The 27,168-nt window shown below is 35.8% G+C and overlaps 3 protein-coding genes across 9 annotated transcripts in view; 2 read left to right on the top strand and 1 right to left on the bottom strand.

The window, feature by feature from the left end:
- Window positions 1-10,745, top strand: part of susd6 (sushi domain containing 6) — a 45,952-nt gene extending 35,207 nt beyond the window's left edge. For 2 of the 4 annotated variants that reach the window (XM_087296433.1, XM_087296431.1), the window contains exons 5-7: window positions 3,639-3,777; window positions 5,398-5,816; window positions 7,207-10,745. In XM_087296433.1, coding sequence (XP_087152559.1) covers window positions 3,639-3,777; window positions 5,398-5,816; window positions 7,207-7,232 — 584 coding nt within the window. In that variant the 3' untranslated portion in view covers window positions 7,233-10,745. Of the gene's footprint in view, window positions 1-3,638; window positions 3,778-5,394; window positions 5,817-7,206 lie in introns of all 4 variants that reach the window. The other 2 variants (XM_087296432.1, NM_001044755.1) reach the window with 2 other exon arrangements.
- Window positions 1-27,168, bottom strand: part of LOC147839360 (uncharacterized) — a 963,858-nt gene that overhangs the window by 457,945 nt on the left and 478,745 nt on the right. The window lies entirely within an intron of this gene.
- Window positions 11,904-26,760, top strand: srsf5b (serine and arginine rich splicing factor 5b). 4 transcript variants are annotated; one of them, XR_015517564.1, is made up of 9 exons: window positions 11,904-11,986; window positions 12,226-12,354; window positions 13,512-13,582; window positions 15,931-16,035; window positions 18,391-18,460; window positions 18,749-19,157; window positions 21,121-21,194; window positions 21,304-21,411; window positions 24,734-26,760. XR_015517564.1 is itself a non-coding variant. In NM_001002610.1 (8 exon segments), coding segments are annotated over 7 exon segments (858 nt in total). In that variant the 5' UTR covers window positions 11,934-11,986; window positions 12,226-12,228; the 3' UTR covers window positions 25,038-26,760.

Below are 27,168 nucleotides of genomic sequence, written 5' to 3'. Positions count from 1 at the left end.
GTATGACTCAAGAACGATGAGTCCTCTTAGAGAGTGATTCGCTCATTCGTGCATATGCACAGTTGTGCAGGTTGAGGAGAAGATTAGTTACTTTTTCGAATCTTTTATCGGGTTTGAGTCGTTTAATCATCACGTAAAAGACAGAAGCCAATCATGTGCAGTCAGAGTTGAAAACAGATTCTCTAGAGTCCTCGGTTTGAGTCAGTCGTTCATCACGTGGATGACAGAAGCCAATCATATGCATTTAGAGCCGGAAAAAGATTTGATCCATTCATTTCTCGAGTCCTCAATTTAAGTCCTTCGTTCATCACGTAAAAGATAGGAGCCAATCATAAGCATTTCAAGCCGGGAAAAGATTTCTCAAGTCCTCGGTTTTGAGTCATCTCTCTTTACGTGGCGTCACGTGATGGACGAATGACTCAAAAACCAGAAGACTTAAAAGGTGAACTAATCATGGCTCCTTTCGGCTCAGACTGTGTGCATTAGTTGTTGCTTATATGGGACTGTCAGTGTGACGTGAACGAACCACTCTAATTTGAAGACCTGTCAGAAGATGTGAGCTGACATAATAGCCGCGTTTCCACTATCGCGCCTAAAGCGAGCGAGCCAGGGTAAGCCAAGGCCAGTCGCGTTTCCACTGTCACTTTAGGGGCCTAATCGGGCCAAATCAGGGCTTTCTTGAGGCCAGCAGCCAACCTTTTTCGGCCCACCGAATACCTTGGGCCAAAGAGGGCAAGCTGGGGCTTCGGGGCGGAGTGAAAGAAGAGACGGGCACAGTTTTCCGATCGCACACGAGTACATGCGCCAAACACATAAACAAATAAATAAATAAGGGAAAGAAAACATCTGGAACAAATTATAGGCTTGGGTTTTTTTGCGTATGATCGCCCTTCTGTTTCTCTTTTAAATGTAAGGCTGTTGCATAAAATAATGAAGTAGTTTTAATTTATAAATTACATTCTTTGCTGCATCCTCATTGATGTTTCAATAACGCATAATAATCTTTACACCATATTAAAGACACAGCAGACAGTAAAGATTTTCAAGAGTTTTTGTCAAGTTTAAAAGGTGTTTGTGGGCTTTTAGATGCCTGTATGTGAATGTGAGACTGAGGAAAAGAGCGCTCCCTTCACAGCTCTTTTTTCTTTTATTTTTTTATTGTTTTTTTATTATTATTTTGGAGATAATACACTATATGCTAACTATATGATAACAAAAGCTAGCTAGAACAATTAGGTACTATATCAAACTGTTTTAAAGCCAATTAAACTTTCATTTTTCAAAACCCTCTCCGAAAAAAAAAGATTTTAGCGTATGTTTTTATATGTAGTGCTAAAATTAAAAAAGTTTTAAAATACAAAATTTTAAGTACATGAAGAGCTTTATTAGTGCATAGCTGCTGAGCACAACGAAATAGGCTATATTTTATTACGTGCTGCTCTGATGTGCAGAAACACTTAACACTTACCTTTACTTAAGATATAATAAGCAACATCTTTAAATAAAAGGAATCACCTATTAAGTGTCATAAAGCCTATAGGGAAAATGTAATGTTTTAGTTCTCTCCGGAGCATTTGGGATGAATGTTGGACAGCGTCTGTCTAACTAAGGATGTTATAAAATACATTTTATATGGAGTTATTAATGGAGAATTTTATATATGTGGTTTTATATTATGGATGTGTGCGCTCCCTGCGCTGGGGTCCCTCCGTAAGTGGCAAGACCACTGGATTTCGATGCCAACAGTCGGTCAGCGAGTAAATGAATATGATGAATGAGAACACACAGGTATGTGCGTATAGATATAAAAAAGTACTGCTGTACAGTAACGTGTCATTGGTTTGTTTTGGTTGTCCTAATTTTAGTTAATAGTTTCGTGATGATGTGGTGTGCTTTATCTGCCTGATTCCCGCTGAAGTGGGCGGATTGAGTGACGTTAGATTTGGGCGGTTGTTCTGGGGGCGGGTTTGTGTGACGTGCTGTGAGCTACTATCCCGACAGTGGAAACGCGACATGATTTCGACCTCACTGCTCAATTTCCTGGGCGGTTGGCCCGGCCTGGCCCGATAAAAGCCCTGGCTCGCACTGGCCCGATAGTGGAAATGTGGCTATTCATAGACAAAAGACCAGATAAACAATAAATTATTATTTTCTCTTTCTTATTGCAGTCTAGTTATGACTTTTTTTGTAGTTTGATCAACGTTTGGTGTAGTTGTTGATGAGTTTGTAAGCATATTGTAACATTTTAATAATATTTTTGCAAATTCATTAAAATTACTTGAAAAAATATTAGTTTTTCTTAATGAACGAGACTTAAAGGTCAGAGTCGGTAAAATGATCCTAACTTCCGATCAATAATTGAGTGAGATATTTGTTTTCTACTCATGCTGTACTAGTAATTGAATAAAGAGGGGTGCCTGCTGCGTTGTAAACTAAATTAAGCAAACAAACCTTCTGACTTCAAACAGTATGATTACCTTTGATAAAAATAGTTTCACAGTATAACGGTGTTAGTATTGTAAAAACAACAACTTTCCCCCTCACATTGAACACAGTATAAATTAAGAAACATTAAATATTTTGGAATGGTAAAGATGTCAAAGATCCTAAATAATTAAATTAATCATTGACTTCTGCTGTCTTCATTAGTTTCAAAAACAACTTGAAAAGGCATGTTTTGATTATCTTTTCTGTGGATATAAGGTAAACCACTCCACTGTTCGGGTTGAGAGCAGGCTTGGATGTTGTAAAGTGAATTTTATTTTTTTTTAAATGTTTCCTGAATTGTGGGCTGACCAGTAGACCTTGATGTAGAGGGTCCTTTTCTACTGGAGAATTTTTTGTCCTAAAAAACTAAATTAAATAACCAAAAAAAGGTAAACCTTGAAACTGGTTATCGTCCCATGCCTACTATAGATACACTGTCAGTAGATAGAAGAAGGGAAGAACATGAAAAATTGTATATTTAAAATGTCGATCAATTATTATTGTGGCCTAAAAGACGGTGAGTACAAGTTTTCTTGTAGGTTTTCATCTGTTTGGATAACTAGTTTGTAAGGTTGGGTGTCATTAGGGTGTTTTGTGATACCAGTGCCGTGTTTATGCTTTTTAAACAATCCCAATGCCTGAACTGAAACTTTAAATAAGACCCACAAAACGATGTTTGAGCCACCTAACCCAACTATAGTAATCCAACAGTACTAATAACAGCAAACTAGTCACTATTTATTTATATGCTGCAAACCAATTATTTTAGCAGAATTATGAACCTGTTTGCTTTCTCTATCAAAGAACAACACTTAGGGCTCTTTCTGGCCTATCCTGGGATTGTTTAAAACAATGCAGCACACATTTCACTATAAATATTACATTTTGACGGAATAGTTATAAGCCTGACCTTCTAAGTCACAGTCTTTCATGCAATAACTTGCTCTGTCTGCGCTTTCCAGTTTTCATACAAACCTAGCACAACATTTAGAAATGACTCCAACACCCTCTGAAATCATCAAAACAGGCCAAGATAAACAGTTTAGCATGCTAACCACCTTTTTTTTTACTGCTTTTACTACAACTAGATATACATCACCGTGAACTTGTTTAAGCTTTATTACTCAAAGAATTTTTTTTTCTTGTTCCAGGGGAGGAGCAGCACTCTTCATTGCCCATGCCAGCTCTCTCTATTGTGGCCTCTACTGCTAGTTCTGTTGCCCTCATCCTTCTGCTGGTGGTGCTGTTTGTTTTGCTTCAGCCAAAACTCAAGTCCTTCCATCACAGCCGGTGAGGCCCGTCTCCCTCTCATTGAGTGTTACGTCTTCAAAAACGAATGTTTTATCAACACAAAGAAAGAGAGTGTTACGTAGAGCTATTAAAGGCACAGTGGCAAATACAGTCTGTTTAACTTTAACCTTAAACCGAAATGATGGTTATTTAGTTAATTACGGCTTCAGGAGGATAATAATAATAATAATAATAATAGTGGCCCAAAGAAATAATTTGAGTATTTAATGGAAATAGCCCATAGCCAGGAGGGTTCGGGTGGTCAAAAAGACTCACCCCCACTGACAAAGTCCAAAATTTGACTTCTTTATGAGCTCATTTATCCCATTTGTGACTGCTATACGATCATGAATTGTGAAAATTATAGATCGAAGAAGACCAAAACAAATTTCATTTTTAATTATTCAAGTGGCGAAATTCTGACTGAGGAAAGTTGAATGAGCTGACCAGCTTTTATTTGCCCATAGGCTACAGTTTTTATTTTAAAACAATTTTACCAGATTCCTGTTTTTTTCAGTGATAGATCATAATACATTTATAAATGATAAATTCTAAATAAATTTGTTTTATTTTATTTTATTTATAAAAAAAAATGTTATGCTAATCATAAAACATTATATATAAAACTGTATTAACTTGCAGTTTAAATCTAAATTTGTAAATAAATACTTTGAGGTAATATATTATGATGAGCACTTATGGTGACAAGCTGATCCGGCAAAGATTAGTTCTTAAAATGTCACTAAAATGTACAATTAAATAGAAAATAGGGTAATAACTGCAAAAAGGTCCACTTTTTCAGAAAAAAAGAACCACCCCTTTCAATAAGCTGGTTACGAGCCTGACAATGTATATCTGATGTTTGTCACCATTTATACTTGCAAGTCTGAACTCGGTAAGATTGCTTAATGTTTTAGAATGATGTCTCTTTTGCCTGGCTGTTTGTTCCTGTGATGACAAAGCATCCATTACTTAAGTCCTAGAGTCACATGATCCTTCAGAACTCATTAGAATATGTTGATTTGCTACTTGAGAAACGTTTTCTATCATCAGTGTTGAAAACAGGTGCTTAACTTTTTTTGTGGAGCCCACAATAAATTCAAATTTCTCCAGATCCTTTAAATAGGAATTTAAAGAGCAATATTTAGTCTTTTTTTGTCATTACAGTAACATACTTATGGAATTTAGCTATGAATGTGTACTGTATATATAGATACCATAGTGTTTGAATACGTCTGTCTTCACTTTGGTCAATTGTAAACAATATAATACAATTGTATCATTTGTAAAATAGTTTTTTTTTTCTTAAAGATGTTTGATATACAACACAAAGACATCCATTCAAACGTTCAATATTTTCTTCTTTCGAGAACATGTATGGCTAGTTTAAAAGTTACCAATGTATTAATTTTGGTAGCAAGCACAGATAAAATCAATCCTGATCCCAACTGTTAGACATGAACCAATATGGCACATCCCCGACGGCGCTGTTGTTCCAGTAATTTGCTGTTGCGTAATCAGCTGTGATGTAAGCCACAGATCAGATCAGGCAGGTCAGGATTTGATACGGTTTAGGCTTTATTTTTATTCTCACATCTTTCCCTCTGTGTTTTGAAGCAGCCGGGAGCAGGGTGTGTCAGGACAGCACTCCTCCATGATGGTGGGGGGTGTTCAGGTGTCGCTGCCCTCCTATGAAGAGGCTGTGTACGGGGCGGGCGGCACTTCTGTACCTCCTCCAGAGTCGCGGGTGCAGATCGTGCTGTCGGAGGGCCCTCAAGCTGAGGCTTTGCATGAACCTCTGGAACAGGCTCAGGCGAGCTACAGTTTCCCTTCCACCTCCGCTGCTGCGAGCTCTTGTCACGCAGAGACTGTACTGGTTCACCAGGTGGCCTGTTCCTCCTCTCCCTCCTCCTCTTCCTCTCCCTCCTGGGCTGTTGAGCAGCCTGGTGCCGCTGCGCCTCTCCACCGCCAGCAAAGCAGCGAGAGCAGCGACCAGCACAGCCTGCTTTCAGTCACCTCTGCTGAAGACTATGGCGATGGTGAGTCAACTTGCACATTTAGATCTAGAAGTGATTGGTGGCAAAATTTGCTATATTTTCTAATTAATATATAATTCATTTTATATTATATATTTGACTATATATTATGTGCATTTCTTTATTATAAAAAATAATACACAGCTGAATTTTATTAGCCCGCAGTCAGAATTTTGAGCCCTCCTGTGAATTTATTTTTTCTTTTTTTGAATATTTAAATTCAGGAAGGCTAATAATTCTGACTTCATCTGTACATTGTGTACATAAAATTACATTTCTTACTACTATACTACTTGTGCTGTGAAACCCTTTGATTTATCGCATCCATAATAAAAGCTTGTATTGCAAATGCATAAATAATACATAATAAATACTGTGTAGTTACTTATATATGGAACAAAATTTTTATATTTATATATAAATTGTTATTTTTTTTATATTTTAATATCAACATAAACAGTTTCTCAAATATATGCATAATAAATGTACACAGTAGACATTAGGGGTTTAATGGTTTACAAATCTCTCGGTTCGGATCATGTTTTTAAATCATGGATTGGACCATTTTTTGGTTCAGCAAAAAAGGGAGGAGACAAATGTCATTTGCTTTTCATTTATACAAAAATATTACTGCAAAAAAAAAAAAACCTTGGTTTTAACAAACACAATTAGAACCGGTCGTTTTTTTTTTTTTTTTTTTCATACCATGAAAAGGTCATATAATTGGTCGTTTTATATTTTGTATGATGTACTTTTCAATAAATAATTGTTTTATTTTCCATCAAAACAATCAAAATTTATATTATTTGCAATGGACCTTTTTTACATTTACGTGTTTCTCAGCAGCAGAAGTCGTCATAGTTTGGTAAACTTAGAGCTCAGTGAATGGAGAGGACTACAACGAATATTTTTTACAATCCTATTTGCTCAAATAATAAAAGAAAAACTCAACAATGGTGTTATCGAGACTTTCAAAAACAGGAAAAAAATTGTGTAAGGCTGATAACGGCAGCCAGAAGAGAGAACAATGTCATATTGACTGTCTGGCCCCCATAGACACTGCGTCAGAAACACCTTACATAAGCGGTAGTTTTTGGTAATTTGATGTGAAGATGATATAATACATATGTAAATACATGTGAATGAAAACATATAAATGTATATACATACGTTTTTTTTTTGTCTAAATTTACAGGATTTAAGATACTGATGACCGTTAAATGCATCATAAGTAAAAAGTGTCCATTAAACTCCCACTAATACATGCATTAAAGTCAGTATTTGTATGAGTTTATAATTTTTTATTAAAAAGTCATATCAAAATGAGCCACATGCCTTTGACACATTTCTCTTTTCACCGCTAACCTAAATTCTTTCTCCATTTTTCCTTCAGATATTCCATTGCTAAAGGAAGCCTGAGTCTGTGTGCATTCGCCCCTCTCTCTGTCATCGCTGGCCAGGACTATAAAACCCTTAAAAGCTTCTCACCAAACACTCGCCCTTCCCACAGCCACCTGAAATGCGACCCGTCAGCTGTCCCTCAGCCAACAAAATTGCCCGCCTTGGGGGTCTGCAAGCTATGGGGTCCAACAGCTCTCTACACCGGACGACCCTTTAAAGGGATGCGCAAATGCTCAAGTTTAACACGTTGCACCTTTTCTTGCAGGTGTGCTCATAATCAGTTGCACTCACAGGCTTACCTCGTCACGGCGAGGATTCGCTAATTACAAACGAATGCATTCAGATTACGTGATGGACGTCCGCTCCGTCAATGACTGTGACCTCTTGCGAAAGAGAGAGTTCAGCAAGGATTTGCTAAGTCAGGCCCTTTTCTCTTTGATGCTGCATGTTCTGTGCAATTTTTTTACATTTTCTTTTCTGTTTCTACACGCGCGTACACACAGGAGCACGGCATCAAAGCATGACACACGGCACCATCTCCACGCTTTGACCTTGTGCGAGACGCAGGGTTAAACCCATTTGCATTGTACTGCATTCAAATACATGCTTGCCTTTTTTTATTTGTCCAGATGTACCTGTGCTGTGCTCTGCGTGTGTGTATGTGTGTTTCTGATGCCTGTGTGACTGTGGCTGTTGTGATTCGAAGAGGGCTGAAGCATCACCTAGGCTTTTTTTGTCCCCAAAATAGGAAACCTTTTTGGATACCTCCATCTTTTTATAATTGAAATGTTATTTAAGTAGAATGGATGTTCCTCGTCTACATGTCTGTTCGTCTAAAGTGAGGGAGATAAACTTCTGAGATCAAGGAGAAATAGTTTGATCTTATTTCTTAATTTGAAAGCAAGTATGTCTCCCTCATGTTTATGTGTTGCACGCACAAGTAAAAAAAAAAGCAATTTTCTTTTTTTAATCACTTTTATGTTCATTTTCCAGAAGGACTTTGGTGGATTGCGGAGAAGGTCTATTGCTGAGCTGTACATTATGAGCTTTGACTAATACCATTTGTTTTATAATTTAAGGAAGTTTAATTCACTTTTAATTTGTGGAACTAAAATGAAACCACACATGTGGCGGATATTTTAAAGATCACTGTCAAGGATAGAAGCATCCTTCGCTTTTTTAGTTTTTTAGTGCCATCTGTTCTTGAGATGGTATTTGAAAAGAGAGTTAATCAGATATGCCATCAGAAATGGGTTGTACATTGTTTTAATGCACCGTGAATCAGATTTTGCACCATTTTGCATCTTTTGAAAAAGTTGAGCCGATTGGAATGTCATCACTTAATTGAATGGGTGTTATTAGTGGTTATCAGCTAATAGATATGGGCCAGTTGGGGCCTTCTGTGCTTACTGGTAGGCTCAGAAGTCTCTTATGATTAATCAGCGATATATCATATGACTGTAATTAATGAGAATCATTTATATTATTTATTAAATTTCCCATTAATTGTATTTAATTAACGTCTCCCCCATCCCTAAATCCTACCATCACAGTAATTTAAAAACAGATCTAGATCTGGAGTCTTCACTACTATTATAACTGATAAACCACAAGAATTATTTATGTTATTCTTAAAATTTCCCATTAAATTGCAGCACGGTGGCGCAGTAGGTAGCACGATCGCTTCACAGCAAGAAGGTCGCTGGTTCGAGCCCCAGCTGGGTCAGTTGGCATTTCTGTGTGGAGTTTGCATGTTCTCTCTGTGTTCATGTGGGTTTCCTCCAGGTGCTCTGGATTCCCCCACAGTCCAAAGACATGCGCTGTAGGTGAATTAAAATATTCTGTAGTGTATGTGAGTGTGTGCAAGAGTGTGTATGGGTGTTTCCCAGTGTTGGGTTGCGGCTGGACGGGCATCTGCTGTGTAAAACATCTGCTGGATAAGTTGGCGGTTCATTCCGCTGTGGCGATCTCTGATTAATAAAGGGACTAAGCCGAAAAGAAAATGAATGAATGTAATTTCCCATTAATTGTATTTTATTATCGCCTACCCCAACCCTAAACCCAACCGTTTCAGTAATGTAAAAACAGATCTTGATGTGGAGTCTTCTCTATATTAGTATAGCGGGTTAACCATGTGGATGGATAATAACAGCCTTCTGAGCCTACCAGTAGGTGTAGAAGGACCCTACTGGCCCAAATCTATCAGCTGATAACGCCTATTCAATTGAGTAAATCGGGTAAAAAGTTAGCTGTTGACTTGGAAAAATCTGGTGATTTAGGATTTATATTTGTGTTTGAGCAACAACGAATTCTACCAAATTAAAAATCCAAATGTCATTTTCAGCATTTGTTTTTTTTCAGAGAAGTAACCAGAAAATAATTTTTCAGACATATTTATATTAACGTCTCGACGTTTAAAGAGTTAAGAAGTCAATATTTGGTGCAATAAGCCTGGATTTTTAATCGAAACAAAAAAAAAAATAATTTGTTGTTCTGATTAACTCTCTTTTTTAAAATTACTATTTTTTTATTTGAACTTTTAAGAAAATCAGTCCAGGATACTTAAACCCATAACTAATAAATCCAATTAATCCACAAAAACTGAGATTTTATAAGAATTTAAATTATTTCTGTTTTAATTTCAAAACAGCTGCAGAAAATGGCCTTGTTCTTCACTCGTGATGTTCTTTTGGCAAACGTACATTTGAAAAACCAATGAATCTTTTGTTTAAGATGCTTTTTCTTCGTGTTTTACATCCTTGTCCATTGGACTTTGCCACTTCGTATGTATATTCCCTTGTGTTTGGTGCGAGATTCTGATGTTTATCATCATGCATCAAATATATATATATTTTGTGTGTCTGACTTTGGAGAGAGAGAGAGAGAGAGAGAGAGAGAGAGAGAGAGAGAGAGAGGGCAAATTTGCCTGTCTGCACATCCTCAGTTGAGTGTTCCTGGCTTGTTTCTGTATATTGATTTTTTTTTTTTTGGTTTTGTTCATGCAAACTGAAGGCAAGATATTACTGCTGCCTTAAAACTTGTACATTTCATACATTTCTCACTTTGTAATCATGTGTTTCTACCATCTCACTGGCTTTATGGTAATTTGTCTTCAGTTTCCTTATGGCCTTACTTTTTGTTTTCTATGCATAAACATTGTCTTGTTGATTTCCAGACGTAGGGTCTTACTCCTTTGGAGGATGTGACATAAGATTGTCTACACGTACTTCCTCAGATGCGTTTTTATTTTCCAGTGAACATGAAAGTTGTTTAGTTTAAAAAAAAAAGGATGCAAGTTTAAAAAAGGATATCCAGGATGTGTGTGAAACACTGTTGTACGGTGTTTTTTCTGCAAATGTAATTTAAGTTGACTCATCCACTCAGCTCCCCATCCCTCATTACACTTCTTTTGGTTTTCCTCTGTACATTGCTGTGGGTGTGAAAATAGTATTTTAATATTTGTATAAAGTTTAATTTAATTCTACAGTGTGTATATAACTATTTCTAATTAAAGCTTTCATTTGAAGTGCACATGTGGTTTGTGTATTTTGGTGTTCGTCAAGGGGTTATTTACTCTATAGACCATTTCAGTGTGGTCACGTCATTGGGCCATGAACATTTCCTGCTTGTTGTCAAACTATTTCATAACCGTAACAAGGGGCGATTCAATCATAATGTTAAAACTGCCATCATAACATTATTCATCAACATGTGACTCTTTTAGGTTATTGATAAGCTATGGCAATTAAAATGTTAAACAGGAAATACATTAGGACCATTGGTATTGTTTACATCCCTCAAAATGGTCTATAAATGCATTCAACCATCTATTAAATTGTTAAATTCCTTAATGTTGTGCGATGGCTCCATCTAGTGGTGGATCTTCGTATGAACGTTTTAGATGTAGCAACTACGAATCATTTCTGCTAGTCGATTCTTTTGAACAGTTTATTCACTGATAAAAGAACAATTCGCTGCAATGTATGCACATTGTTTTAACCTTTTTATCAAATAATAATCAAGTAAAAATAAAAGGTCCGACTCGTTTTCGCTAGTTGGTTCAGTTGAACAGTTTAATTAAAGAGCCGACTCAAACGAATCATAACTCTATTACCTGGATCTTGTATTTTCTAGAATCTTGTTTATTTGATCAATCTGGGTTATTATTTACACCAACTGAAGCTACTGAAACTAATTTGCAAAATAAATTGACGTTTTTGAGCAGTCAGAATCCGTTAAACTATTAAAATAATAGCTGATTCGTGAATTGTTGTTTGTTTTTTGTAAACCAGTTCAAGTGGTTTGAAGAACAGCTACGGTATTTACTTAGACTATATTAAATATTTTATGGTCAGAATAAAGATGTCGGTCATTGTTATTAAGTTAATAGACTAATAAACGAAACACTACACATTATTTTGTTTTATCCTTTATATGCTTTCAATTATAATAAGCACAGTAAAATTAAAGTCCCTTAAGTTGTAGCTATAATTTATTTTATGTATTCTATAGTCTTTGGTGATATTCACAGTTTAATACGAAGATACGTTAAGCCTCTGTCGCCAAGGCCATACATTTACATTGTGTGTACTTGGCAATAAAGCTGATTGTAGTGTGTCACAGTTGTTCTCATCTCGTCCTCTGTTCTGAACTGATCTCAGATCAGCGCTGAGCGTCGCTCTCCGCTCTACATTTATTGACTGACTCCATTTTGTGTGAGGAGCTGTTCGCACGCAGACACGACACATTCACAGGAGAACCATTAAACAGAGGTATGTTGCCTGAAATAAAATGTTCATCTGAGTTTAGAATTTAACGGGTGTGTTGTTAAATCAACTGTTTTGCTTTGTGATTCGTTATTTAACGAGCTCTGTTTGAATAACGTTATGGGTTGTGGTTCATAAAGGCCTCAAGCCTTCATTGATTCAGAAATGCGTCGGTGTTTGGCTCTTGCAGAATGTAAGTATCGTTATTTGATGACTGTTTTCATGCAATGGTCTTTGATTTAAAGAGGATGAGCGGTTGTCGTATTTTCATCGGTCGGTTAAACCCCTCTGCGCGGGAGAAGGACGTCGAGCGCTTCTTCAAGGGCTACGGGAGAATCAGAGACATCGACCTCAAACGAGGCTTCGGTTTTGTGGTAAGTTTGGAAAGCCTTATAGACATTTTCCTCAACATTATAATGAGCGTGCTATTGACATAAGAGCATGCAGTGGTATTGCATAGGAAGAAGCGTCTATTACTGGCCTAACCTCAGTTGGGTTACCTGATAGGCTGTTTCAAAACATGGTGTGCTGACTACATAGGCTGCGCTATGGGTACCTATTGTAATGGACAGCTTTTGTCTATTAAATCGATATGTTATAAAATCAGAGTGTTTTAAAACCATGCCCCTCATAAGCCAACAGTGGTTTTGTTATAATAAAGGTGTAGTTGCCGTCGTTGTTGGCACATTGATTACAATTTGTTTAATCACAATTTTCTACATATACCATGGTTAATACTTTAACTGTTTTCCAGTAGGTTTTTTTTGTCTAAATCTGAACTTAACTTGACAAACTGTATAAATATCAAGTTTGAATAAAAAAAAAAAAAAAGTAATCCTTAAAGAAGCTTAACATGAATGTTAGCTTGCCTTAGTTTAATTACAAAAAATATTTAGAAATGTATTTTTTTAGTGAAAAAGTGATTTTTTTTTTTGTCAGGGGCTTATTTAATTTAAAACTGTAAATGTATGCTTATTGTTATATATTTTCAAATACAATATCATTCAGATGTTCGGGAAAGTCATATTCTACTTTTAAGTTATATTTTTAAGTTATATTTCAGCATCTTTTAAATCAGACTTCAGCATCACATGATCTTAAATCAGTGATCTCTTTGATTAATGTATTTTGATTAATTGGCTACAAATTTATTTAATGAAAATAAAATGAAATGTTTGCAGAATAAATGTATACATTTCTTTTGAAACAATCTCAGTAACCCCAACTTTATAGACAGTAGTGTACACAATATAAAAATATATAAAGAATATTGAAGTCTTTTTTGTTCTAATAGCCAATTCACGCTAATAGCCTAGTGGTTAAGTGCGCCGACATATAGCACCATGGTGCTCACGGCGACCCAAGTTTGATTCCCGACTTGAGGTCCTTTGCCAATCTTTCCCCTTTTTCTGCTCCCCACACTTTCCTGTCTGTAACCTCCACTGTGCTATCCAAATTAAAGGTGAAAACTTCCTAAAATAATAAGAAAGATTAGGATCACATGTAAATGTCCTTTTCTTGTTTCCTGCAGGAATTTGATGATCCAAGAGATGCTGAAGATGCTGTTTATGAGCTTGATGGAAAAGAGCTCTGCAATGAGAGGTATGTTTTCCATCTGTGCCAATTTCACTACACCCTGTATTATCTCAGCAAAAAAAAGAGAAAATCTAAAGGCTTTGATGCACCAACATCTAAGAACTTGTGGCGACAAATGCTAACTGTGCTCTCGCCTCAAATGGACTGCATCTCAGCCAGAATGCACTCAAAGAAAAGGCAGACTGTAAGCTAGCATGTTCGACCTACGCAAAGAAATAACTGTACATTAGCAGGTATCAATAGACTGTATTCCTCATTCAAAAAAGTACTTGGAATGAGGACTGCAGAATATACAAAGCATAAACAAAGCAGAGCTCGCTTACCATTTTGAATATCAGTCATGCTCATCGCATTCTTCATTTCAGGCAGCTGATGCGGTCATAAAAATATTTGCTGATATGTCTCTGGACCACTTAAACACACCTATAAATTGCAAGTGTGTATTTGTGGAAAGTGTCAAAATTATAGCTTTTTATTTCATGGCCAAAATCAATATAATATTAAGTAAAGGTCATGTTGCACGAAGACATTTAGTAAATTTATTTTCATGTCACTCTTTATTTATTAAGCGCTTTTTAAAAACAACAAGTGCTTACCAAAGTGCTGTACACACATACACCATCTAAAACAAAGGACATATGCAACAGACAAAACTCTCATATGGTATTAAAAGCCAAAAAGTAAAAATGGGTTTTAGAATTAGATTTAAAAAGAGAAAGGGTTGTGGCCTGCCTAACATGAAGAGGAGAGTTTAGGGCAACCACTGCATAGGCACGGTCCATGGAACAGCCAAAAGTAGCTGATTAGCACATCTACGTACCCTTGATGGAGTGTACAATTAAATTATTGCAGACCGGTATTTTGGTATTTTGGCTAGTCTATTTAGGCATTTTAACACCAAAACTAAAATCTTAAAATGTATCCTAAACTAAACAGGGAGCCAGCATGGGTTTAATGTGTTCTCGTTTGCATGTCCCTGTCAGAAAACTAGCAGCAGCATTCTGCACTGTCTGCAGAGTCTTTAAAAGTCTTAAAACATCTTAAATCTCAAAGTCCAAATTTTAGGCCCTAAAGTCTTAGATTTACTGAAATATTGTGTTGTAGGTCTTAAATCTTTTCTAAACAGGTCTTAATTTTCCTTTGTTCATGTATTGCGACCCAGTCTGGCCAACAGCCATACAATCACCAACAATCCATCTCAATAAAACTTTTTATTTAAGGTATTTAACTCCTTTTTTTTTATTTTTTATTTTTTATACTTAATTGTATTTATCATAATAGTTTAATTAGTTTTCTTACAATAACATTTGTTTAAAAGTTATCAAAGTATTTCCTGCTGAGGACACCAACCTAGACAGATTAAAAAAAAAAAAAAAGTTTGGATACAAGTAGAATAGTAAGTAATATTTAAAATATTTTATTTTTTATTATTAGTGTAATATTGTTATATAAAATGCCTTAAATTATAATAAAATAATATTGGGCAAATAAAAATCCTTTCTATCTGGGCCATTTTAAAAATTCCTTAGCCTTTTATGAGTCTAAAATTTCATTCATAATGGTCTTAAAAATGTCTTAAGTCTTAAATTTAACTCTGTGAAACCTGCAGAAACCCTAGGACAAGTAAGGGAGGCATGGCTAATACCCACATAGAGGGCATTACAGTAATCTAGCTGAAAAAAAAAAAATATATATATATATACAATTCTTTCAAAGTTGTTAAAAGACAGAAAAGAAACTTAACTTTGGATAATTGCCTTAACTGGAAAAAAATAGCTTTAATTATTGAATAAATCTGTTTGTCCAGTTTGAAGTCACTATCAATAATAACACCCAGGTTCTTAAAGTTAAACTTAAACTAATATAAAAATATAAGTATATAAAATCATTAATTAGGCTGAGAACTGAACTTGTACATATTTAAAAGGTGAATTTCTCAATAATTAGATATTTTTTAAAATAGATTCCAGATTTTTGAAATAGCTGTGTCTTGACCATTATTGTCAAAACCTAACAAACTATAAATAACTAAATGGTTTCAGATTATGTATTAATCTCATATGATTCTGAAGTACTCCAGTTAGATGGTGTAAAATTAGAACAGTTTTTTTTCTTCTATGGCTTGCATCAGTTTAAATTTTATTACAGACTCACTTACTAAAGTTAACATCCGGTTAGAGTAGAGCACTAATGACCCCTATTGGCAAACTGCTAAAACCAATGGCCCGTTGTTGGCCGAACATCAACTGTGTATGTCATGGCTTGAAGGTGTTTAGGTTAAAAAAAGAGCTCTCTGAGTGAACTGATATATTAGGCAGACATGCATATGAGGGACCTTTTTTGTTTGTTTTCAGAGTGACCATTGAACATGCACGCGTTCGTCTGCGTGGAGGCCGAGGTCGTGGGGGTGGAGGACGTTTCCCTGCTCGGTATGGTCGAGGCTCTCAGGACAGCCGAAGGTGAGTGTCAGTCTTTAGGTAAACTTTCCTCATGGGTCTTTTTTGTTATTATTTATTGCAGACAAACCTTCTGTTATGTGTGAATACTTTACAGTTCAAAATAAGGATGCATGATGTTGGAAAAATCTAACATTGCAATTTCTTTATTCTGCGATTTACTTATTACAGTATGTATACAATATTCCTAGATGACAAATAACTATTTGGAAAGAATTTATAATTTTAGATTCACTGGAATTACTCTGTAAGGGAATATATCTGCATAAAAACATATATTTAAAAACAATCTACAATACTAGATGTATTCAATAAAGAAAAAGATACAAATTAAATGAACTACATTTTATTGTTTTTAGTTCATAGTCTTGATATAAACAATTAGATGAAATTAACTGTTAATCATTTTTCAAAGTTACAAATGGTCCAATTTCATATGCCTGAATGTTTTTAAAATCCTCATACAGTCTTGGGCCTCAAAAAACAATTGTTGTTGGGGTACAGGAACTGTAGGCTTGTTTTTGTGACTTAGTTCCTATAACTACTCTGTGCTAAAGCCACTGTTATTAAAACATCATCTTTTTTTATTCCAGCTGATGAACAGTTAAAATATTGGCAGTCATTATTGCAGAATCCTTCCTGATTTAAATAGCATTTAAAACAACAGATTATACCATTGTAGTGTGATTTATAATAAAATAATGTTATCACACATTGGTGTAGGTGATATTATAGTTATTGAGCAATTCCAATGTTATGAATGTGACATTTGCCGTAAAAACTCAAAATATAAATTCACAAAGAAAGTATACGTTAATATTATTTTGAAATATGTTTATATTTTATTATGAGTTGTAGGACCAGAAAATTATCAACCTGTAAACATGTTTTGTACTTTAAATGAAGAAAATAAACACGCGTTATGGATGTGAGAAAAAAAGTCTCAGATTTTACAGTATACAACACACTGTAGAAATTCTGTAAATTAAACTGCAAAAAATACTAATGCTAATCGAAAGGATAAGAGTTGCTCTGTATAGAAAAAAAAAGTTTGAAAACATTGACAGACATTTTTGAGGATTTCTTAAGTACTGTAAAATACTTGTTTACACAAAAAACATAGAAACAGTTTCTGTAATTTTTTTTCATGGCAAAGTTTACATTTGCATTAAAGTGCTCTCTAGTCACTTTTATAGATTTTGTGAAGTCTTAGACATTTCTAATGTTACCAATAATTGGCAAACAATTCTGAATAAATATATATTCACAACAAATACTAACTGTTTTCAACAATGCTGTTGATCGATTGTCTTGTTCCGAAACAGGGATTAAAATTGTTACATTGTTGCTCTTAGTTCTTGGTGCGATTCGCTTTCACACTTGAAAGTTTCTTAATGAACCAAAAGAGCTAAAAACAATTCACATGCAAGTAAACTCTCCTAACATTGGTCAGAATTTCACAGTTTGAGTCTCGGTCAGCTGTCATGCATCCTTATTTTAAATTATGACTTTGAGCAATAAGACATTAGAAGCGAAAAGCTACGCTTTAATTTTGAATGGTGACACCTACAGACATCACCAAATATCATATCATATCATATATCAATAAAAGTCAGAGGTAAGACTTTCTCAGACATATCAGTTGGCTTATGCATTATAGGCCTTTACATTATAGAGAGAAGTAACAGATAAACCAAGACTGTTGTTCTGTCAATTTTCTTAACAGATACACAGCTCTCGTTAATAGTTCAGTACGCTTTCACTTTCGAATTTTACATGAAACACACTTTTACCAGTAGGAATTACATCCATAGAGGCGACCCAGGCGGCGTCCGAGACATCCCTTCACCTAGGTCCTCACTTTCGTCCGCGACAAACCTACCGGTCCTCACTGTCATAGGCGCAATCACACCCCCGTCTCTCTTTCGTTTTGAGGGTGGCATGATCATAGTTTGCCTAGAGCACCAGTTTAGCTTGCGCCGGCCCTGCTTATAATTCTCTCTTCATATAGTCATATGTCTATTACATATCCATAATACACTGTGATAAAGCCTGGCTCAGATCGTATTGCTTTCTCACTACAATCGTTCCGCTCCTGAGTTCATTTCAACCGACCTCATTTAGGCGATCTCGGACCGATTGATTTGGCGTGGATCCAAGCACGATTACTGGGTTCACATATACCAAACGAACGGCGATAACAAGACAAGACAGGTTCCAAAACAAAAGTCTAGGTGTGAAAGCACCCTAAATCTGAAAGGTAAAGAATATTTGCCCAAATAGGCTTATTATTTTGTCTTAGTTTAGTCTTATTTTGTACATTAGTAATTAACTAACTTAAGACATTTCACTTGACAGGAACCCTCCGCCAATGCGCACAGAGAATCGCCTCATCGTGGAGAATTTATCATCAAGAGTGAGCTGGCAGGTGAGCATTCATTTATTCATTTCCTCTCAAGTTATGGCGAGCCAGATGTATTCCCAAACACTGCATATATTAACAAAGACAATAAGGATTCCTTCATATGTATAAGTGCATCATGTAGAGTTACAATTTCTAGCTTCTTTTAATGTTAATCAATGGCATTCTGAGATTACTCTCAAAAATTGAAGGTCATATGTTAACTACTTCCATAAGTGCTAGAGATCAGGAAACACTAAGGTTAAAGTCAATTTGCCTTTGTTTTAACCAATTGTTCACCCCTCTATTTACCAGCCTGACTGTTGTGTCGTATGGAAGAGCTCGCTAATGGTGGAGTTAAGCCCTACAGGGTCCCTCTCTCTGCTTAATCCACTCCCATTGAGTCCCACGACTAGTAGACTTCCGCCGATCGCATGAGAGGTCTCTGAGAGTGATGCCGTCTCGCTCTAGACGCAGCGGCCGCCGCTACAAAGCGCAGTTTGTGACGGTGCCGAGCTGAAAGAGAGAGACAGAGAGCGAATTCGAGAGAGAGAGGGGCAGAGAGAGCGAAAGAATGAGAGAAACAGAGCGAATCTCTGGCAAACACAGTCAATCGAGGGGTTCGGTAATTTGAGAGCCTTCGATCGGTGTATACTGCACTTTGGTGGTCCCACACACACGTGGCCGTGGATAAAATCTCCAGGTTATCACCCCAGCCCGATGGGTACGTTCCCAGGTATTAGTCTATAATCTCTTCCTCGCTGTTGACGCTCGGTGCCCTTGAGGGGACGGCACAAATAGGGTACGATTGATGGAAGGAAAGCCTGTGCTCTGCCACACTGTAATCACTTGTGTTTTGGTAAGAATGCATTTGCCATGTAAATGTACCTTTTACTAAATCTGGGGCCTTTTTATTACGAGCTTTTTAGTTCCTCTTTTAGTTTGGTGGTCCGAGAATGTCAAAGCGTTCCAAAAATCTCTCTGGTCAACATTGTTCCTTTGATTGATTTTGGCCCCATGAGACACAGAGGTCTTTGTGTTTGCACATTTCAGAAGCCTGGGTTACTTGCCAGGTTTGAATAGAGATCAGTTAGACCATGGAACGGGCTGATTTGTGCCTTCACAGCGCTCTGTCACATTGTGAATCAAAGGTGACTGCTTAGCTTCACTTTGAACAGTCCTTTCTGTCTAGGACCCTATGAGTTCTTTGATGGGAAAAACCAAGAATCCAGTCTTATAATGGGAGTTACTATAAAACTCACAGTTCAATTTGGATGAATACATGAAAATAATTGCTGTGCAGCTAATTAACTTGTAGAGCAACTTGTACTGCTGTCTGAATAGTAAATGGCAAAAAAAAATATTTTACTATTTTATTTGAGAAAAACTGTTGTCATAAATTTAGGAAACAAACCCCATGAAGAGATCTTGGATGACCCACTGTAACTGCACAGTTTAATACAGTTTTTAAAGTAATAATGTAAAATTAAATTAATGACATCTTTTTTTTTTTTTTTTAAACCAAAGTTTTCAGAAAAGCTTGTTAAAAAAAAAAAAAAAAAAAAAGGTTTAAAAGAATGTTCTAAAATTCAATTCTTAAAGGGCCGCAGCTCTGCCTTGTTTATCTCCAACCACCTCCAACTCACACCTGCTTAATAGTCTCTAGTTGATTAGTTGGATCCTTTGTGTTTGATTAGGGTTGAAGCAAAACTGGGCAGAGCTGCGGCCTTCCAGGAATCAAGTTTGAGATGTATGGGTTAAAAGAAATCACTATATTAATGTAGAATACTGCACTGAAATCGTATAGAATGTCCTCAAAGTACTTTTTAAAAACAAATTTTCATCCATGCTTTAATTTGAAAAGGTTTAAAACTGAATTTAAGGAAAAATAAATGTATCATAGTTTCTGATTACATGATTTCAGTTCTTTTGATATGTTTTTAGTTTATGATAAATACATTTAAACATTAAAATAGTCAAGAAAAAGATTAAAAACAACAACAGAAATATTCAAACTGACACAATTAGCCATGGCCCGGTATGAGATTGTGACGGTATGATAACCTTGGATAAAAATATCACGGTTTCAAGGTAACAAGGTTGTGATTACTGCTCTAAAATATTCTCTTTTTAGATGTCTGTGTAAAAACTTTTTTCCCACATTGAACCCAGTATATTTATTTAAAAAAACAGTTACAATATTTTGGAACAGTAGTTTTTGATGTGGAGGGTCCTTTTCTACTGGAGATACTGTTGCCTTTAAAAAAAAACCTAATAAAATAGTCACAAAATAAATAAATAAACATATATATATATATATATATATATATATATATATATATATAAAAACTGTACATAAACAATAGGAACGGTATAACAGAAAATTCTTTCGGTTTTAAAACCTTGACTTTTCCAATGTCCCATGCTTATACACAATGTAATTTGAGAGACAATTAAACACATTTTATTAGGCGCAACTAAATATTCCACTATTTGGGCTGTGCATTATTATTATTTTTTTCAGTTTGATTTGAATGTTTTATGTGTAGCGTACTGTACTTGGTCCAGGGTTGAGCTTGAGCTGAGATGTTCTCGGACCCCAACTTTCATTGTTCATCAACTTTGATACTTCATAGTAAGTGTAAAAATGATCATCTAACTCCAGAATGCTGATGTGCTGTGTGTAGGATTTAAAGGATTTCATGAGACAAGCTGGAGAGGTTACTTTTGCAGATGCCCATCGGCCAAATCTGAATGAAGGGTGAGTTGGGTGTTTTCTTTCCTGTTGGTTTCACAGTGGCTTGTTTGCTGAATATACAATAAAGCATACTACTATTGCTGTTTTATTGAAAATATCTATCTTTCTGCAGCGTGGTTGAATTTGCTTCTCATAGTGATCTGAAAAATGCCCTGGAGAAGCTGTCTGGGAAGGAGATCAATGGAAGGAAAATCAAACTTGTTGAGGCGTCCAGGAAAAAGTGAGTTATTAAAGTTCTCAAATTTAAGATTTTTTTGCAATCAGTAAAAACATTTATGTTAAAATCATTAATTCATTGAACAACTTATGCATCAAATGATCATGGAAGTCGATTCAAATCAATGTTTCAAAAAATATTAAGAAGCACAATTGTTTTGTGATATTTAGGGATGGGTACCTGTTCTGCTAGCAGTACTGGTGAATTATTGCTGAATAAACATTACTTACAGTAGCATAATTTAACTGACCAACCTTTTGTAATTTACGATATTTTATATTTATCTGCACAGGAGCATAAAGTATAAAAGCCTTCAGTTCTCGGTTGTGCGCACGCACTCAGCGGTGGCTCGTGCTAAGCGCACACACATAGCTCGCGACATAGACACATAGCGTGCACACACACAGCTCATAAGCTTGCGGGCCGCCTAGCCACTAACGTTAACATTACATCATCCACGTCGTTATGCCAGCAGTCAATCACCTAAATGTGTATAACATTTAATAGTTAAATGAACACACACATTCGGTTACAATGAAAACATTATTTTCTGCAGTAGCCTAAATAAATTTGAACATTTAAAAATGCTATTACATCAGCTGTATTTACACATATATCATATGAATAGCCTTATAATAAACTATGCATAAGAAATTATAAAAAACAGATTATTTTTACATTGCAAGATGCTCCAAAACTGTTTAAACACAATTAACTATCAAACACTTTTAAAGGGCCATGAAACCCCCTCGTTTCAGCAGGGTGTTTTCACACCTCTACTTTGGAAAAAGCCAGAAAAGTGGGCGTGTCCAGCTCTGTTTAGGGGGGAGTGTCGGAGGAAGAAAAGAGGCACGGTGTGGGAGTGTCTATTTGGGCACGCGACTGTGTTTACATGGGCATCTGTAGTCAAATTATTTGCCAAATTATTAAATGGTGGACTTTAACTGTCTTTCATTCAGAGAATTCATTCATGTCCCTTGCGACAAACGAGATATTTAATTCGAGGAGCTGCTGTAAGCGTGTATTTTTCATGCAATGTTTGATACCGCACGGTGAATGAGAGAAAAAAACTCTGCATTTCCCGGAAACTTAGATGCACACGGCAGGTAGCTTCAGAAAGCCGCGTGGGTTATTCCGGTCACAAAATGCGGTAAAAATCCTACACGAGGTTAAAGTTTGGTTGTAGTGCTAACATGTTTACACTCTGTGCAATAGTTAGTTCGATACGAACAAACTGAATAAACAAAGAGCACTGGTCGCTCACTTACCAAATCTGTAGAGACAGGACAATCACCAGCAACTAGAGCCGCGTCTTTATTAAGAGGAGACTAAAGCGAATCCGGATCTCAGCGTTTGCAGATGAGAACAGCTCTCAGGTAAACAATAATCCTCCTTAGACACGTAAGTTGTTGTTGCCGAGCGTCGCGTACACTGTTAATCCACACGTGAGTCTGAGCTCTCACAGAGAGAAAATGAAAACAAAACTTAACTGCAGCAAACTATAAAAGCAACACTTCACGCTTGTTCTGTCAACACAACATGACGTCTCTGTCGTCTAAACACTATGACAGTAATAAATTTTAATGAAGTTGCACAATAGAGCGCGCTGATTGGTTTGAACCAAGCTTTACTCATGCATTAATGCAACACACTGTAAAACGTAATAAGACACAGACGTCCAGTCTGCACGCTGGAGCACAACGCTATTATGTCATGACCGTGACGCAGCTTCAAAAATTTGTTTCAAACCGGAAGTACGAATTTGCTTGAAATAACGCAAAAACAACCAATTTACACGTTTTAGTGAAATATAGGTGTCCTAATAGTGTTTTTAGCAGTGTGGGACACATATACGACTGTCAACAGCTCAAAATGTGTTTTGGTGTTTTGTGACCCTTTATGTGTCATGAATATGATCTAATTTATCTGCATTTTGCAACTCAAAGAGTCTATTGTCAACTGCAGGGAGCACAATAAAAGGCAAAGAAAAACCAGTAAAAGCAAACATTTTTCTCCAGAAGAATGGTTAAAAACTGAGAGTCATTTTCCTTCAAACTATTTTACATTCTTTTAAAGGAAAAAATATTTATTTGTTTTACAATTCATTTGTTTTATTGTACATTAAAACATAATAATAAATAAAATAATGTTGTTCTGTTCAATTTGTTTTTGTTTTTTCATAAAAAAACACTACAGAAAGTACCGATATGAGAACCGTTAAAGTATCGAACTGATAAGTGGTATCGATAAAAGTAGTAATAACGTTAAAACCTTAACAATACCCATCCCTAGTTGTAAAACATGCTAATTATTTATCTTTCTGTTAATGCAAACAGATGCCACAATGGTGCATACGTGCAAAACTACAAAAATGTCTGTGTGCAGAGCCCAGAATAAGCTTAGAATATCATTAAGTTTGATGAACTGACCATGTTTAAGGCATTTTGATTCAAAAGTTAGGCTGATACAACTTTAAAATGTGTGTAAATATGTTCAGATGTTTTTTAGAGGATTAAGTTATTGTTCATGGATTTACCATAAAACACTTGGTATTTAATAATTTTCTTCATCAAATTCATACTTTTATTTTATGATTATCACTCAGGCGCATGTGGTCCACTAGATTGGACATTGCTGTAACTGTCTTTTTTTTTTGTTTGATTTTTTTTTTTTCTTGCCCTAAACAAAAACAGAAACATTTAAGAATTTTGGGCAGAGAAAATTTCATTAATAAATGCATCAGAGGATAGTAGTTCTAAAAACAATGTTCATAATATTTGGGTTCTTTTATTGTATTTTTATCAAATAAATGCAGCTGTGGAGCATTTAAATGTAGCATGAACATAAATCATGAGATGTCAATTGAATTCAGAAATGTTTAAAACTGAATTGAAATTATAGATTGGTTTTTCCCTTTCTTGTAAAGAAAAGAACCTTTATTGTCATTGTAGTTCTACAACGAAATTTGTTTGGTAACTCACAGAGACCAGCAGCAATAGAAAAAGAGAAAAAAAAAACAAACAATAGACATAATACTAAAATATGCTCTCTATCGTGCTTCTATAGAAATTTAGTAAGAGCTGGGTTGGTACTTTTGTTTTCTTGAGTTTTCTTAAGAAGAAAAGTCTCTGAGCTTTCTTCACTAAGTGAGTGGTGTTACTAAGTGAGTGGTGGTCCATGTGAGATCTTTTGTCAGATGTAGGCCTAGGAATTTGATGTTATTTACCCTCTCAACTTCCTCGCCATTTATGTGGAGGGGGGTTGGTGGTGTCCTCTTTGCTCTTTTGTAGTCTACAACGATCTCTTTTGTTTGTCTCTCTTGTAGATCCAGATCTCGCTCTCGCTCGAACAGCTCATCCCGTTCTCGTTCCCGAGGCCGCTCTGCTTCCCGCTCCCGAAGCCGTTCTCGTTCTCACAGCCCTAAATCCCACAACCGCTCCAGAAGTCGCTCCCGTTCAGCCAGCGCTTCTCCTGTGCGGCCCAAAGAAGCTCCTCGTCCTGAATCAGCATCTCCTCCAGCCTCAGCACAGCATCCACCTCGTTCTCGCTCACGATCCCGCTCCCGCTCTCGTTCCCGTTCTCGCTCCCGATCCCGCTCCCGCTCCCCATCCACTGACAGCCGCCATTGAGTCTGAGGCTGAGGACGTCCCATCACAGCAATATGTCCTGTCTTCTGGTCAGTTTAGGTCCTAGAAAAGGGGGGACTGATTCTCTCCATGCCAGGAGTTTTACAACAAAGGCTCTGATGGTAAATGAAGGGTATTTGACAGGAGAGTTGCTTTAAATCAGGACTATACAGCTGTATTTGTTTTGTTTTTGTTTCTTTTTTTAATGGGTTTTCTCACCCACAAATGAAAATTTACGCTCGTTTTACTCTGCCTCAAAGGAATTTTCCAATTTTTTGGGAAATATGCTAATTTTACAAGTCACCTAAAGTTTAAGCAGTTGAGTTTTGCCATTTTTTTTAATCCATTCAGCCGATTTCCAAGTCTGGCTGGAACACCTTTTAGCTTAGCATAAATCATTGAATCAGATTAGACCGTTAGCGTCTTGCTTCAAAAATTCAAAAGAGCTTTTATAATTGTCCTTTTTAAATCATGACAGCTGCTATTTTCTAGTCCAATATGACTAGAAACTTTACTCTCGTTCCAGAGCCAAGCTTTAAATAGGAAAATTATCAAAGGTGTTTTTAAATTTGAGCAAGATGCTAATGGTCTAATCCAATTCAATGATTTATGCTAAGCTAAGCTAAAAGTGCTCCCACCAGACTTGGAAATCGGCTGAATGGAGTTTAAACTCAACTGTTTGACTCTAGGAGTGTTATAGAATGAGCCTACTTTCCTTACAGTGGTTCCAATAGATTTGAGTTTTGTTTTTCCGTTGAACAAATGAAATATTTTGAAGAATGGTGGAAAGCTGTTGGCATCTGTAGTACATACTATTAAAGTCAATGGCCAATAGTTTCAAATTATTCTTTACAAATGTGTGTGTGTTCAGCAGAAAATAAACTCAAACAGGGTTGAAACTTGAGGGTGAGTAATTTATGGCTTGACTTTGATTTTTGGGAGAATTTTACTTTTAGGTTCATGTCTGAAGTGCGTAGAATTGTGATTTTTGAGGTTTGTTTAAGGTTGAGATTCTGTAATTGTATAAATACATTTATGGACAAGTCAGTAAGATGGTTTTCAGTTACTTTGACCATGATTATTGCAAAGTATTATGAGAAGAAAGGCATTTACCAACTCCCAAAGTTTTATGGTTACAAATTCCAAGATCAAGCAAAGCAAGTAGTCTTGTCATTTCAGATCTAAATAATAAAATCAATGTCTTGAGTTCCTGATACTTTGCAGGTCATTCTGATACACTAATCTTTAAATAACTGTTTATTTTTGTTACGTGATTGATTGATTGGTTGATTACATGTGCAGATTGTATGTAACGTGGATGCTTAAATTATAATTGAAGTTAAAGATTTGAGTTTCCTCCACAGTGCATGAATAAAGAAATCTTGTTCTCCATTAGTGAACCCCCTATCATACTAGCCTGTTCATATGTGCTTAATAACTCATTGTGTGTACACATTTTAGTGTGGTATTATTCATTCTTTTTTTTTATGGGATTGTTTTGGGGGGGTAGTTCTTCTATTTACACAACCGAATGAGATTTTGATATGGCTTTGATATGTATTACTTCAGGTTCTGTCTGGATATGTTTTGATGCATGTTCTTCATTTATTTGAATATGAATCACCTTTCTGTACCATGATGGAAATATTATATAAGAAAATGCTTTTGAACATTTATAAGGTTTGTGTAGCACTGTAAAAATAATAAAAACAAAAGTTCCTCGAAAGCCATGTAATGGAGTTAATTGTTTATTTGAAAACTCATTTCATATTACATTATGTAAAAAAAAAAAAAAAGTGTTAACGCTACAGTACACATTTTTTAACAAGAAGGAATTCAACTTTGTTTTAATAACTGTTTTGAAAATTTAGGCAAATGGCTATAGATGCATTAGTTGTTTTATGGCTTAAGTACAGTATATTGAAGGTATTATGAAATGCCTATAGTGACATTCAAATGAAGTTTCTTTTGTGTAGTTGTACAATTACAATTGGACAGTAATAAGTTGAAAGTAGTTCAACCAAAAACATTTCTGACTAAACATTCATTGATAATTAAACACTCCAAACATTTCAGGATTATTCAATTCCAAGTCTTGAAAATGATGTTTGTGAGGAGGATTGTCCGGAGGAGA

Source organism: Danio rerio, chromosome 20 (assembly GCF_052040795.2).
Source record: "Danio rerio strain M-AB ecotype USA chromosome 20, GRCz13ab, whole genome shotgun sequence".
Lineage (NCBI taxonomy): Eukaryota > Metazoa > Chordata > Actinopteri > Cypriniformes > Danionidae > Danio > Danio rerio.
Note: the sequence above shows the minus strand (reverse complement) of the source record. Positions and strands in the feature narration are given on the sequence as shown.